Below are 13,954 nucleotides of genomic sequence, written 5' to 3'. Positions count from 1 at the left end.
CTGTGTCTCTGCCTCTCTCTTTCTGTGTGTCTCTCATGAATAAATAAATAAAATCTTAAAAAAAAAAAGTCAGTTGCATTTCTATACACTAACAATGAACAATCCTAAAATAAAATTAAGGAAGCAATTCCATTCAAAACAGCATCAAAAAATAAAGTACGTAGAAATAAACTTATCATGGAGGCAAAAGACAAATATTGAAAACTACATAACTTTGTTAAGAGAAATTAAAGAAGGTTAATAGAAAGACATCACATGTTCACAAAGTGGAATATTTAATATTGTTAAAATGTTAATAGTGCCTGAAGTGATTACAGATTCAATGCAATCTCTATCAAAATCCCAGCGGCATTTTTTTTTTCAGAAATAGGAAAATTCTTCCTAAATTCATTTGGAATCTGAGGGACTCTGACTAGCCAAAACAATCTTCAGAGATAAAACCAGGGACACCTGGGTGGCTCAGCATTTGAGCATCTGCCTTTGGCTCAGGCCGTGCCAGGATCGAGTCCCACACTGGGCTCCCTGAAGGAAGCCTGCTTCTCCCTTTGGCTATGTCTTTGCCTCTCTCTCTGTATCTCTCATGAATAAATAAATAAACAATTTAAAAAGTGTTTTTTAAAAAAAGATAAAACCAACATTGTAGGTCTCACATTTCTTAATGTCAAATTTTTTTTACAAGGCTATAGTACTCATGATAGTGTAGTAATGGCATAAAGACAGACATGAAATAGAACAGAGAGCTAGGCAGTAAACCTGCTCATATATGGTCAAATAGTCTTCAACAAAGTGCAAAGACCATTCATTGGGGGCGGGGGAAGTACAGTTTTTTCAGTAGATTTGGCTGGGAAAATTGGATATCCACATACAAAAGAATTAAGTATACTATATAGCAGTTAACTCAAAATGGATTAAAGACCTAAATGTAGGACCTGAAAGTATAAAAACTCCTAGAAGAGAACACAGAGAAAAGTTTTATGATATTGGATTTGATGATGAGTTCTTGGATATGATACCATAAGTATAGGCAAAAAAAAGTAAAAAGAGATAAACTGGACCACATCAAAATTGAAAGTTTCTGTGTATCAAAGGGCACTATCAAGAGTGTGAAAGGCAACACATGGGAGGGAGAAAATATTGGTAAATTATATATCTGATAAGTGATTAATGTCTAGAATACATAAAAAATTCTTACAATTCAACAATAAAAAGCCAAATAATTCTATTCAAAGGGGTGTCTAGGTGGCTCGGTTGGTTAAGCATCAGCTCTTGATTTTGGCTCATGTCATGATTTCAGGGTTGTGAGATCGAGGCCTGTGATGGCCACTGTGCTGGGCATGGAGCCTACTTAAGATTCTCTTTCTCCTTCTACTTCTGCCCTTTCTTATCCTTGCTCATGCAAATGCACGTGCTTCCTCCTTCTCTCCCTAAAAAAATAAAGATTAAAAAAATGGGCAGAGGGCTTGAATAGACATTTCCCTAAAGAAGATATAAATGACCAATAAGCACATGAAAAGATGCTCAACATCACTAATCATTAGGAAAATGCAAATCAAAACTACAATGAGATACCACCTCACACCTACTAGGATGGTTACTATAAGAAACCCAACAACCCAGCAACATAGAAAATTACAAGTGTTGGTCACAGTGTGGAGAAAGTAGAACCCTCATGCACATATACCCAGAAGAATTGAAAGCAGGATATCAAGATAGTTGTATACCCATGTTCATAGCAGCATTATTCACAATAGCCAAAAGTTGTAAGCAACCCAGTGTTCACCAAAGGATAAATGTATAAACAAAATGTATAAAACAAAATATACATACAATGGAAAATATTCAGCCTTGAAAAGGAAGAAAATTAAGACACATGCTACGTGAGGATGAACCTTTAGGACATTATGCTAAATGAAATAAGCCAGTCACAAAAAGACGAATATTGCATGATTCTACTTATATGAGATATCTAGATTAATCAAATCATAGGGACAGAAACTATAATGGTGGTTGCCAGGGGCTGGGAGGAGAGGAGAAGCAGAGAGTTGTTTTGTAGGTATAGAGTTTCAGTTTTGCAAGGTCAAAGAGTTTTGGAGATCGGTTATACAATAATGTGGATATACTAACAGTAATTGAACTATACACTTACAAATAGTCATGAGGGTAAATTTTATGTATATTTGCCACAATTAAACAAACAAACAAACAAAAAACCCTGAGTTCTGAAACACATTTATTCCCAAGGTTTTGAAAAAGGTACTGTGTTCCTGTAGCATAAGCCATCAAGTCTAAGCTAAGTAAGAAGGAATGAGGATGTGAATGGAATGATAAACAGTGAAAGAGACACATGGATTTGAGGTCCTGGTGGGACTGAAGCATTAATGGGAATAACTTAGAAAGCACCAGGTGGTCTTCAGAGACTTGGAAGCTTAAGCTTTTAATTTTGAAAAGACATAGTCCAGATTATGACCATGGGAGTAGACAGAAGATGCAGTTATTGGAGCAAAAAAATCTAAATAATGGGATTGAGAGGCAAGAATTCATGGATACTGACAGCTCCAAGAAATAGAGAGAAAGACTACAAGGTACTTCTCTGTCCTCATCTCCTATTATTCTCCCAATGAAAGTGTAGCAATAAGGAAAGGCAAAGATACTCACCACCCCAACTATGACCAATATAATTGTGTTGTGGGAGAAAATATTTGGGAGGGCTGTAGGGGAAGTTCTCAGGAGAAAACTAAATTTCAGTTTCAGTTACAATGAAGGTAAAGGTAATACTTGGAGAAGTATGACCCCAGGATAGGTGATTAGAAAGAAAGTAAGGGTGCAGTGGATGGAGAAACCACCCATTTTACAACCAAAGTCTTGGGGAGACAGTAGTAGCATATTTCAGTAAATCTGTAAACTCTTATTGTACATATTGCATGCAAAGCATTGCATTTGAAAAGATTAAATGATACTTTTTTGCTTCTCTGGGATTGGAGCTAGTTTTCTGTGACGTGGCTACATGTACCAAGAATGTTGAAATCATTGGTAAATATGAGACCTATTATAGTGGCCTTCCTCAGGAAAATGGTGAAGAAAATTGAAATAAGCCAACACACCAAGTACATTTGCTCCTTCTGCAGCAAAACCAAGATGAAGAGATGAGCTGTGGCAATTTAGCACTGTGGTTCCTACAGGAAAATGGTAGCTGGTGGTACCTGGACCTATACCACCACTTCTGCCATCACAGTAAAGTCTGCCATCAGGCCACTGAAGGAATGGAAAGAACAGTAGAAGCTCCACCATTTGACACATGGCTAGCCTATAACAAAAGCCTTAATTTATGTAACAACAACAGAGATACTTTCTTACCCTTCAGAAGCTCACAAAATCAAATTTAAGCAATATAAATATTGATTTCACAAAGCTAAAAAAAAATTAGGACCTTTTGGAAATTCCAAATTCCAGTAACTGTATGTGGTATGTGGTGGGTATTGTGTTGAATGAATGAAATTTGTACTACAAAGATCTTTTAAATCTGAATGGGCTTAGTTATTCTAATTTGTAAATTGTGCTTAATAACTAACCACTTAAGTAACCAGTTGACATCCTACACAGAAATGTTAAATATTTTTTTAAGTATGTATGTTTTTTTAGAAAGTGTGTGCTAGGAGGAATGGAGGAGTAGGTGATACTCTTTTGTGAACCCTGGAGTTGTAAAGCTAGAAAGAGAAAACTAGGGGAAAGCAGCTATACTTAGGTGGGTTTAAACAAATTATAATGTAAATAATAATTATTATGAAAGATAATCAGAATCTACCAGGTCTGCAATGGGGTTAGAGATGGAGAAGGGGTTAGAGATGGAGAAGGGTGTTTTAAGCCAGACAGTATCTTATTTATTGCAAAGAAGTCATGAAACAACATGGCAAATTTAGTGAACAGAGATTACTTTACTCAGTATAGAGTCCTTGGTATTTTCAATTCTGCTGACTGTGCTCTATGAGGTTGGTACTAAGGAAGCTTAAAAAACTGGCTACTCAGGCAGCCCAGGTGGCTCAGCAGTTTAGAACTGCCTTCAGCCTAGGGTGTGATCCTGGAGGCCTGGGATCAAGTCCCATGTCAGGCTCCCTGCATGGAGCCTGCGTCTCTCTCTGCCTATGTCTGTTCCTCTCTCTGTCTCTGTGTCTCTCATGAATAAGTAAATAAAATCTCTAAAAAACCAAACAAAACAGAAAACAACAACAACTGGATACTCCATTGAAAGTTGGTGAGATACACAGTCTACCCTAGCATGTTTTCTCATCTTTGGCATGAAGATAGTGCTTTGGTTTTTTTCAATATTCTGAGTTCTTTTAGTATAGTTTATATCTTTTTTTGCATTGCTTTACATGGGTAGAGCTGGGGTCCTTTCTGTATTTTGTATTTGGGCCTCATATAATAATGCTGGGCATCAGGGAGGACATCTCTGAGCCTGATCAAGGTCCTTGATCTTTGATTGAGCTCTTTGGTTACAAAAGGTGCTTTCAGGGATGCCTGGGTAGCTCAGCAGTTGAGTGTCTGCCTTTAGCTCAGGGAGTGATCCTGGGGTTTTGGGATTGAGTACTGCATTGGGCTCCTTGCAGGGAGCCTGCTTCTCCCTCTGCCTACGTCTCTGCCTCTCTCTCTCCCTCTCTATGTGTATCTCTCATGAATAAATAAATAAAATCTTTAAAAAGAAAGGGTGCTTTCATATGTTATTGGGCAGGCACTGCATATCACAAGATATCAAGAGCCCACAAGAGAAAGCCAGATGACCTGATGGAGCTGGTGTCTTTTTATCTTCCACTTGCCTAAGGATAAACTGTGAGGTTATCCCAAGGTCATTTTTATTTCTGCATATAATAATCCAACTGCTGATTATGGGATGTTTTAGTTATGGTAATGTGGAACAGGAAAATTTGGAGGAGTTTAAAAAATGTTGTAATGTAGAGAGGAATTCTTAATTTATATAAACATTTTTTCAAAGTTTACTTCTTTAATTAGGGAATGGTCAGGGAAGGACCTCCAAAAAGATGACATTTGAGCAAAGATCTGAAGAAGGTGAGGGCAGGGAGGTACATGATTATCTGGGTTCAAGGATGCTTCAGGCAGGAAGAGTAGAAAAGTGTCATGCATGTCTGGGGTTTCTGAGGAATAGCACAGAGCCCAGTGTGTCCTGAACGGTGTAAAAGAGAAAGTAGTAAAAGATGATGTCAGAGAAAAAATACTGAGGCCAGACCACAGAGGCTAATAGGTAAGACACCAGTTTTTACTCTGTGTGAGATGGGATGCCATGAAAGGGTTTAAAGTAAAGAAGTGACTTGAAATGAGTTACATTTATAGGATTATGCTGGTGGCTAGTGAGAATAGACTGAAAATGTTGAATCCCCTACTTCCAAGTTATCAGAAGAAATCATCAAGTCAATAATATTTAATAAGCATCTGTGACTATAAGCCAGACTGGTCTCTGTCCTCTTTGCCTTAATATTTAGAACCCCAAACAGGTTGTGGTTTATGAGAAAGCTTAGGAATAACAGTCTTATCTTCTTACAGTGGAATGAGTAAATAAATATTTGTTGAATGAAAGAACAAAAAAAATATTTACAATAAAGAAAAAACAAAACTCAGAAACAACAGGCAGTAATTACTTGGTTAAGAAATTTTAGGGATCCCTGGGTGGCGCGGCGGTTTGGCGCCTGCCTTTGGCCCAGGGTGCGATCCTGGAGACCCAGGAATGAATCCCACGTCGGGCTCCCGGTGCATGGAGCCTGCTTCTCCCTCTGCCTGTGTCTCTGCCTCTCTCTCTCTCTGTGTGACTATCATAAATAAATAAAGAAAAAAAAAAAAAAGAAAGAAATTTTAAGCATTATGAATAAATACTACGTATAGCGCCGATAGTCTCAATTTTGTACTGGAGAAATACAATGGTTGTTTAGCAGAATATTTACCTGTGTGGTGACATTTCTTTCCTTTTGCTTTCTATTATGCTTTTCTGCTTCGATATCTGCAATATAAAAGATGTTTATAAGGTTGAAGGTATTTTTCTTTTAACATTTCAGTAAATCATTTCTTAATAAAAAACTTTCTAGATAACTTTTAGAACTCTAAGAATAATAGTGAAAAATAATTTAAATTTAAATTACCATTTATGTGGTATTAAATAATTCCTTCACAGATAATTTTGAAAGATGTAACTTGACACCAAAGACAATCTAAATACTTTAATCAAGCATCCTGAAATTGAGTTAATATGAAAGAGTTCTACAAATAATAGACTAATTACAATAGCAGAAAACTTTCTGAGCTACAACTTAATTAAAATGTATCCATGTGGGCAGCCCTGGTGGCGCAGCGGTTTAGTGCCGCCTGCAGCTCAGGGTGTGATCCTGGAGACCCCGGATCGAGTCCCACATCGGGCTCCCTGCATGGAGCCTGCTCCTCCCTCTGCCTGTGTCTCTCTGCCTCTCTCTCTCTCTAGCTGTGTCTGTATGAATAAATAAATAAAATCTTAAAAAAAAAGTATCCATGTAAATAAATATCATGTCTTTAAGAATATTAAAACATAGAAGAGGGAATATAATCTTTTATATATTTATAACTGGATTCTTATGTCAGAGAGACACTAAAAATTAGTATAGTTGAAACATATAAATATCTGAGAAATGTAGACTAGTACAATTACATCAGGCTTTGAAATTTGAGAAACTACTATTCACAAGCATTTTTTAACAAATATTTTTGTAAAGAAGAGCATATATATACCATATAGAATACATATATATTTCATTTTTACATAGGCTTGAAGTTTCTGAACTTACATATTCAGAAAAATAAGTCTTTGAAAACTTTGAAAACAAGGTGTCACATCATGGCATGTCTATTACATTAGTAGGACTGATAATTTTCAATTACTAAAAAAATTATTTTATGCACTGTAAAAATGACCCTACATATTTCCTGAAGTAAAACATGCATACATGAAATATGTTCCTTTTATAGATTGAAGAATTTGAGTGAAGACAAATATGGATAATTAAAATTTTATATTTGTAAAAGTTGTGAGCTTATACTTTTAAGAGCAGGTTATGAATATTCTCATATTATCTCTGATATTGTATTTATTAGTTTGATATGTTTTATTCTTTCTCTCACTGATCAACTTTAGTATTTGGACTCACAATTATAGAAGGTCTGTTCTGTTTACTTTGTAAGCCAGACCTTACAGAAACTGCTTCTAGATTGTTTATATTTAGTCTTCTGTCAAACTAGAGAAGCAATTGACAAAATCTAAATAAATATTCAACAACATCATGGTGACAAATGCATTAATACAAAGCATATGAAAAATTTTAAAGATTATACATATTTCATCAAATTATATACATTAGGATTTCTTTTCAGGCTCAGGATGTAAAACAAATTATGCCAGAATAAGAACATTATTATAAATGCAACTTCCTTTGTCCTAAGTTTGCCAAGTGATCATTTTAAGGCCATGGATACTCATTATCAGTCAATATAGGGTAGTGGTCCACCATGTGGCCTTTGAGTTAACCAAGCCTGAATGCTAATCTTGATTTTGTATCTGTTTCATTAATTTGTTATAGTAATCCATAAGATAATCTTTTTTTTAAAGTTTTTTTTTTTTTTTTTTAAAGGATTTACTTATTTATTTATTCAACAGAGAAAGAGAGAGTACAGATCCCAGGACCCTGGGATCATGACCTAAGCTGAAGGCAGAGGCTTAACCAACTGAGCCACCCAGGTGCCCTTCCAATAAGATAACCTATGTAAAGTATTTAGTACTTAATATATAGTGTTTAATAAATGTTAGCTGTACATATAATTATGGTTATGATTATTATAAAGAAGGTCTACTTCCTTAAAGGATTTAAGATGCCTTCAAGATGATAAGGTATGTAACTATCATAAATAAATAAAAATTAAAAAAAAAAAATAAGATGATAAGGTATGTAAATTAATATTTAAAAAGGATCATGGTGAAAAAGCATTATTAGAGACTTAATATGTTATCAGAATTTATTAATACTGTCTATTATATGACTTCTATCTCAATTAAGGCATTTTCTTCAAAACAAATTACTTAGCCTAATTATATTTGTGAATTAGAAATCAGACAACATGACTAATATTATAGCTACAGTAAATGTCTAGCAATTTTTAATCTCCATTATCACAACTAGAAAAAGTAAACTGGAAAAAGCAATGTGATTTGATATATTCCTATTGTTATACTCCCCAAAGTACACAGAATAAAATTAGAGTTAGTATGCACGTAAAATACAGACACAGAACAAGAAGTACAAAGTGTCATGTGTATTAGAGCAAGAGGAGAAAATTATGGATATTAAGTGGAATAACGTCTATATTATACACTGGACCAGAAAATCAAGCTGTCAGTGGCCATATATTAACATGAAAATTACAGGGCTAAAAGCAATTATCAAAGGTAGGATAAGTGTAGATAAAAATGTAGAAAAGAATTAGTGAAATGGGAGGAGGTGTAAGAATCTAACTGAAGGAACAAACTATTTAATAGCTTAAAACATAAAAAGAACATAAAGGTCATTACTTCCAGAAGAAGATACACAATAACAAAAATACTTTTCTTTTCTAAACCTCAGGCTTTTTAGGTTTTTACCTAAAGAAAATGAACTTTTAAAAAAGTTTGTTTTTAATTTAAATTCAATTTGCCAACATATAACACCCAGTGCTCATCACATCATGTGCCCACCTTAATGCCTGTCACCCAATTACCCCATCCTGCCATCCACCTCTCCTTTAGCAACCCTCTGTTTCCCAGAGTTAGGAGTCTCTCGTGGTTTGTCTTCTTCTCTAATTTTTCCCCATTAGGGAAAATGGTCTTCTTTATGGTCTCTTTCACTATTTCTTATATTCCACATATGAGTGAAACCATATGATGATTGTTTTTCTCCGACTGACTTATTTCACTCAGTGTAATACCTTCCAGTTCCATGCACGTCAATGTAAATGGTAGCTATTCATTCTTTCTGATGGCTGAGTAATATTCTGTTGTATATACATACCACATCTTCTTTATCCATTCATCTGTCGAAGGACATTGTGGCTCCTTCCACAGTTTGGCTATTGTGGTCACTGCTGCTATGAACATTGGGGTGCAGGTGTCCTGGTGCTTCACTACACAGTATCTTTGAGGTAAATACCCAGTACTGCAATTGCTGCATCATAGGGTAGCTCTATTTTTAACTTCTTGGGAACCTCCACACTGTTTTCCAGAGTGGCTGTACCACCTTGCATTCCCACCAACAGTGCAAGAGGGTTCACCTTTCTCCACATCCCCACCAACATTTGTTGTTTCTTGTCATATTTATTTTAGTCATTCTCACCAGTGAAAGGTGGTATCTCATTGTGGTTTTATTTGTATTTCCCTGATGACAAGTGATGTAGAGCATTTTTTCATATGCCTGTTGGCCATGTGTAGGTCTTCTTTGGAGAAATGTCTATTCATGTCTTCTGCCTATTTTTTGACTGCATTGTTTGTTTTTTGAGTACTGAGTTTGATAAGTTCTTTATAAAAATTATTTATTTATTTATTCATGAGAGACACACAGAGAGAGGTAGAGACATAGGCAGAGGGAGAAGTAGCTTCCTGCATGGAGCCTGATGTGGGACTCAATCCCAGGACCTGGGATCATGTTCTGAACAGAAGGCAGATGCTCAACTGCTAAGCCACCCAGGCATCTCAAGTTTGATAAGTTCTTTATAGATTTTGGATATTAGCCCTTTATCTGATATGTTATTTGCAAATATCTTCTCCCACTCTGTAGGCTGCCTTTTAGTTTTGTTGGCTGTTTCCTTTGCCGCACAGAAGCTTTTTATCTTGGTGAGGTCCCAGCAGTTCATTCTTGCTTTTGTTTCCCTTGCCTTTAGAGACGTGTCTTGTAAGAAGTTCTTGTGGCCAAGGTCAAAAAGGCTGCTGCCTGTGTTCTCTAGGATTTTGATGAATTCCTGTCTCACATTAAATCTTTCATCCATTTTGAGTTTATCTTTGTGTATGGTGTAAGAGAATAGTCAGGTAAGAGTTTAAAAGCCTTATGGTGTAAGAGAATAGTCAAGTTTCATTCTTCTGCATGTGGCTCTCCAATGTTCCCAACACCAGTTATTGAAGAGACTGTCTTTTTTCCAGTGGATATTCTTTTCTGCTTTGTCGAAAATTAGTAGACCATAGAGTTGAGGGTCCATTTCTGGGTTCTCTGTTCTGTTCCATTGATCTGTGTTTTTTTGTGCCAGTACCACAGTGTTTTAATGATCACAGCTTTGTAATACAGCTTGAAGTCAGGCATTGTGATGTCCCCAGTGTTACTTTTCTTTTTCAACATTCCTCTGGCTATTTGAGGTCTTTTCTGGTTCCATACAAATCTTAGGATTATTTGTTCCAACTCTGCAAAGAAAGACCATGGTATTTTGCTGGGGTTGCATTGAATGTGTAAATTGCCCTGGGTAGCATAGACATTTTCACAATATTTATTCTTCCAATCCATGAGCATGGAATGTTTTTCCATCTCTTTGTGTCTTCCTCAATTTCTTTCAGAAGTGTTCTGTAGCTTTTAGGTTATAGATCCTTTACCTCTTTGGTTAGGTTTATTCCCAGATATCTTATGGTTTTGGGTGCAGTTGTAAAAGGGATTGATTCCTTAATTTCTCTTTCTTCAGTCTCATTGTTAGTGTAGAGAAATGCCAGATTTCTGTGCTTTGATTTTGTATCCTGCTATGTTGCTGAATTGCTGTATGAGTTCTAGCAATGTCGAGATGGAGTCTTTTGGGTTTTCTGCATACAGTATCATGTCATCTGTGAAGAGGGAGAGTTTGACTTCTTCTTTGCCAATCTGAATGCCTTTTATTTCTTTTTGTTTTCTGATTGCTGAGGCTAGGACTCCTAATACTACTTTGAACAATAGTGGCGAGAGTGGGCATCATTGTCGTGTTCCTGACCTCAGGGGACAAGCTCTCAATTTTTTCCCATTGAGAATGATATTTGCTGTGGGTTTTTCATAAATGGTTTTTATTATGAAAATGAAGCTTTGGTTGGCTACTGGGGAACAGATTTTGCTACCAACAGTATGTCACACAAGGCTTTCTAGTAGGCTTTTAAATATCAGTTAAGGAACATTGGTGCTTGCTAGAGACTTGTCCCACTGTTTTATAAAACTTCCCTCTATATGAGTACTGATATCAGAGGGCAGAGCCAGGAGTCCAGAGGCTGCTACCAAGAACCAAGGGAAATAATTATTAGGGATCTACTCCAAGAGAACAGAACAGGGCTCCTATCAAGGAGCAGTGCCTACCCTTGGAGGGACCAGTGATTGTTGTACATTTCTCATTCCCCTTTTTTAGACAGCAGTATCTAGTATAATGTGGTTTTCTATTTCTCCAATATCCATTGGGTATGTGAGGGAATGAAGGATAACTTGTCTTTTTGTTTCATAGGTGTCTGAATCTAAGAACTATACTCAAGGAGTCTCACTGACCTCTTGACCTGGTGCAGATTATGAAATTATAGATTCTGAGCTTGATGCTATGATTGATGGGTCTTGGGCAATATTAGAAGGGGGAGAATCATGTGGGACAGATGTGAATCACTGGGGCCTAAGGGTAGACTGTGGTAGATTGTAACAATGGTCCCCATGAATCACAACTACTATGTTAATACACCTTTACAGTGTGACTGCCTAATCCTTCCATCATGAGATGGAGACGATTTTCCCCATTTTTTGAATGGGCTGCCCCTGTAACCTGCTTAGACTAACAGGAATGTGGCAGATGACATTGTTCAACTTCCAAGGCTAGTCCTTAATCCTTTTAGCCTCTTTTACCGTCTTGGAATAATGCCCTGTGACCACCATGCCCTGAAGAAGCCAGGGGTAATAGTGGAGGGAAGAGAAAAAGGCCCAGCTGTCCAAACTGACTACCGGCTGAATGAAGTTTCATGTGTGAGCTTAGATGAAACCAGCAGAAAAATAACCCAGTAAACCCACAGAAAATTGTGAGAAACAATAAATCATTGCGGTTTCATACCACAAAGTTTTGTGTTGTTATACAGCAGTTGATGATTGAAAACCTTTCTGTTTCTTCAGCCAACTAGGATTCCTTGGATAGAATTCTCCATTCTCAGAAGCTACATGACACCAATAAATAATGCCAAAATAAATAATATATAATATACTCAAAGCATTAAGAGAAGGATTAGAAGAAAATAACATCCCAGAATATTTGTTGTCTTGATGACATTCTTTTCAGATCTATTTTCTCATGAAAGGCTTGATATACACTAACTCCTGGCTTTAACATTCATTTCCCCACTGGGCACAGGTTCTTTCTTTCTAAGACATGGTTCATCTTCCTTTGAATGATCACTGGGACAGTGATTAATGTCACTAAGATTCTTGAAAAAAAAAAAAGTGCACCACAAAATTCCCCAAAACACACAAAAAAACCCCTCTGTACTTTATGAGGTAATATGCCTGGGGAGTTATAAGTAAATAAAAGGTTTGCTTGTTTGTTCAAACAACACTTACAAATGGAACTAAACAGATTTATTTTATTGATTTTCCTGTCCTAGTTCTTTATTTTTATTTTTATTTTTTCCTGTCCTAGTTCTTTAAAATGGTACTTCATTCCTCCCCTGCTCTTACCATTATATGTAGTAATGGTATAAAAAATAGTGACTATTGTTTCCTTTCTAATCTTTCTTTGAGATTCTGTGCAATACATTGGCTTCTGTGACTTTACACTATCCTGGATATCCTTCTTCCTTTCAAACCTCTATTTTAGAGTTTCTTTGGCTTTATATCTGCTAATGATTGTGTATTTCTCAATGCTCAGTCCTCATGTCTTCTCTGTGGGTTGAGCTGGGTCAGCAAGGACTTTAGAGTGGACAGATGGTGAGTGTAGGAGGTTAGGAACTAGAAAAGGATAATGTACTCATTCCAGAATAGGCAGCCACTTAAGAAGTAAAGCTCTGGGAATTAAACTGTAATGAATGACTGGAAAGCAAAGTAACACAAGTCATAGGAGGAGCCACAGAAGGAATCCAGGTTGGCAGAGGTGAGACAAGAATGAGAGACAATCCTAGCAACAAGGACAATTGCAAAACCTGGGACTAAAATAATGGGAGCAGGTCAGGCCCACCAGAAATGGGTACACAATTGGGAAGATGTAGGAGTGAGAAGAGTGATAGTTTGCAGCTACGAGGATCGAGAGAAAATTCTGCCAAAGAGATTTCTGGAGGGGTGAGTTTTCAGTTTCCTGTGGAAAACACAGCATAAATCAGACCCTCATCATTTCATGCCTGCATTCTTACAACAGCCTCCTAACAGATTTAATCATGATTGCTCTAATTTTAATCTAATTTACATCTACACTCAGAATAAATCTCCCTGAGTACTGTTTCCAGCAAGGCACACATCTGCTTAAAAACTCATAAATCCCTGTTGCTTACCATATAAATACTAGCTCCCTATGTTGACTTCCAGTTTCCTCTTCATTCAGGGGTAGGTCCACATTTATAAGTATTTTTCAAATACAAATAATCTGTTTCACTAGTTACTGATCAAACTATTTGAAAGTTTTCTTCTTTACTTTCTTTAACAATTCTTATTGAATGGACTAGAAGTTATTTATTAAAATTTCCAATAAAAAACAAATATGATTTTAGGTCATTTATTATTTTGGATTGTGAGATACTTAGTTTTGTACATCAAGCCTGATGTTCAGAAATAAGATTTCATATGTTCTTACTTAGCCATGTGACCTTGGATAAGTTATTTAATCCCTCTGAGCCCCAGTTTTCTATAAAGAGGGAATAGCAATACTATATCTCATAGAAAGGTAGATGTGAGGACAGAATAGAATTAAAGTATAGTATTTGGTGTTTGTTAAATACATGGCAGCT

At 36.3% G+C, this 13,954-nt stretch overlaps 1 protein-coding gene across 9 annotated transcripts in view; it reads right to left on the bottom strand.

The window, feature by feature from the left end:
* The window catches only part of SEL1L2 (SEL1L2 adaptor subunit of ERAD E3 ligase), a 133,955-nt gene that overhangs the window by 104,074 nt on the left and 15,927 nt on the right, over positions 1-13,954 (bottom strand). For all 9 annotated transcript variants that reach the window (XR_005377536.1, XR_005377535.1, XR_005377533.1 and 6 more), the window contains exon 2: positions 5,949-6,004. Coding sequence is in view for 5 of the 9 variants with exons in the window: in XM_038571573.1 (XP_038427501.1) it covers positions 5,949-6,004 (56 nt within the window). In the remaining 4 variants the exon portion in view is untranslated. The remainder of the gene's footprint in view (positions 1-5,948; positions 6,005-13,954) is intronic.

Source organism: Canis lupus, chromosome 24 (assembly GCF_011100685.1).
Source record: "Canis lupus familiaris isolate Mischka breed German Shepherd chromosome 24, alternate assembly UU_Cfam_GSD_1.0, whole genome shotgun sequence".
NCBI lineage: Eukaryota > Metazoa > Chordata > Mammalia > Carnivora > Canidae > Canis > Canis lupus.
The sequence above is the reverse complement of the archived record's forward strand: the minus strand, read 5'-3'. Positions and strand labels throughout refer to the sequence as shown.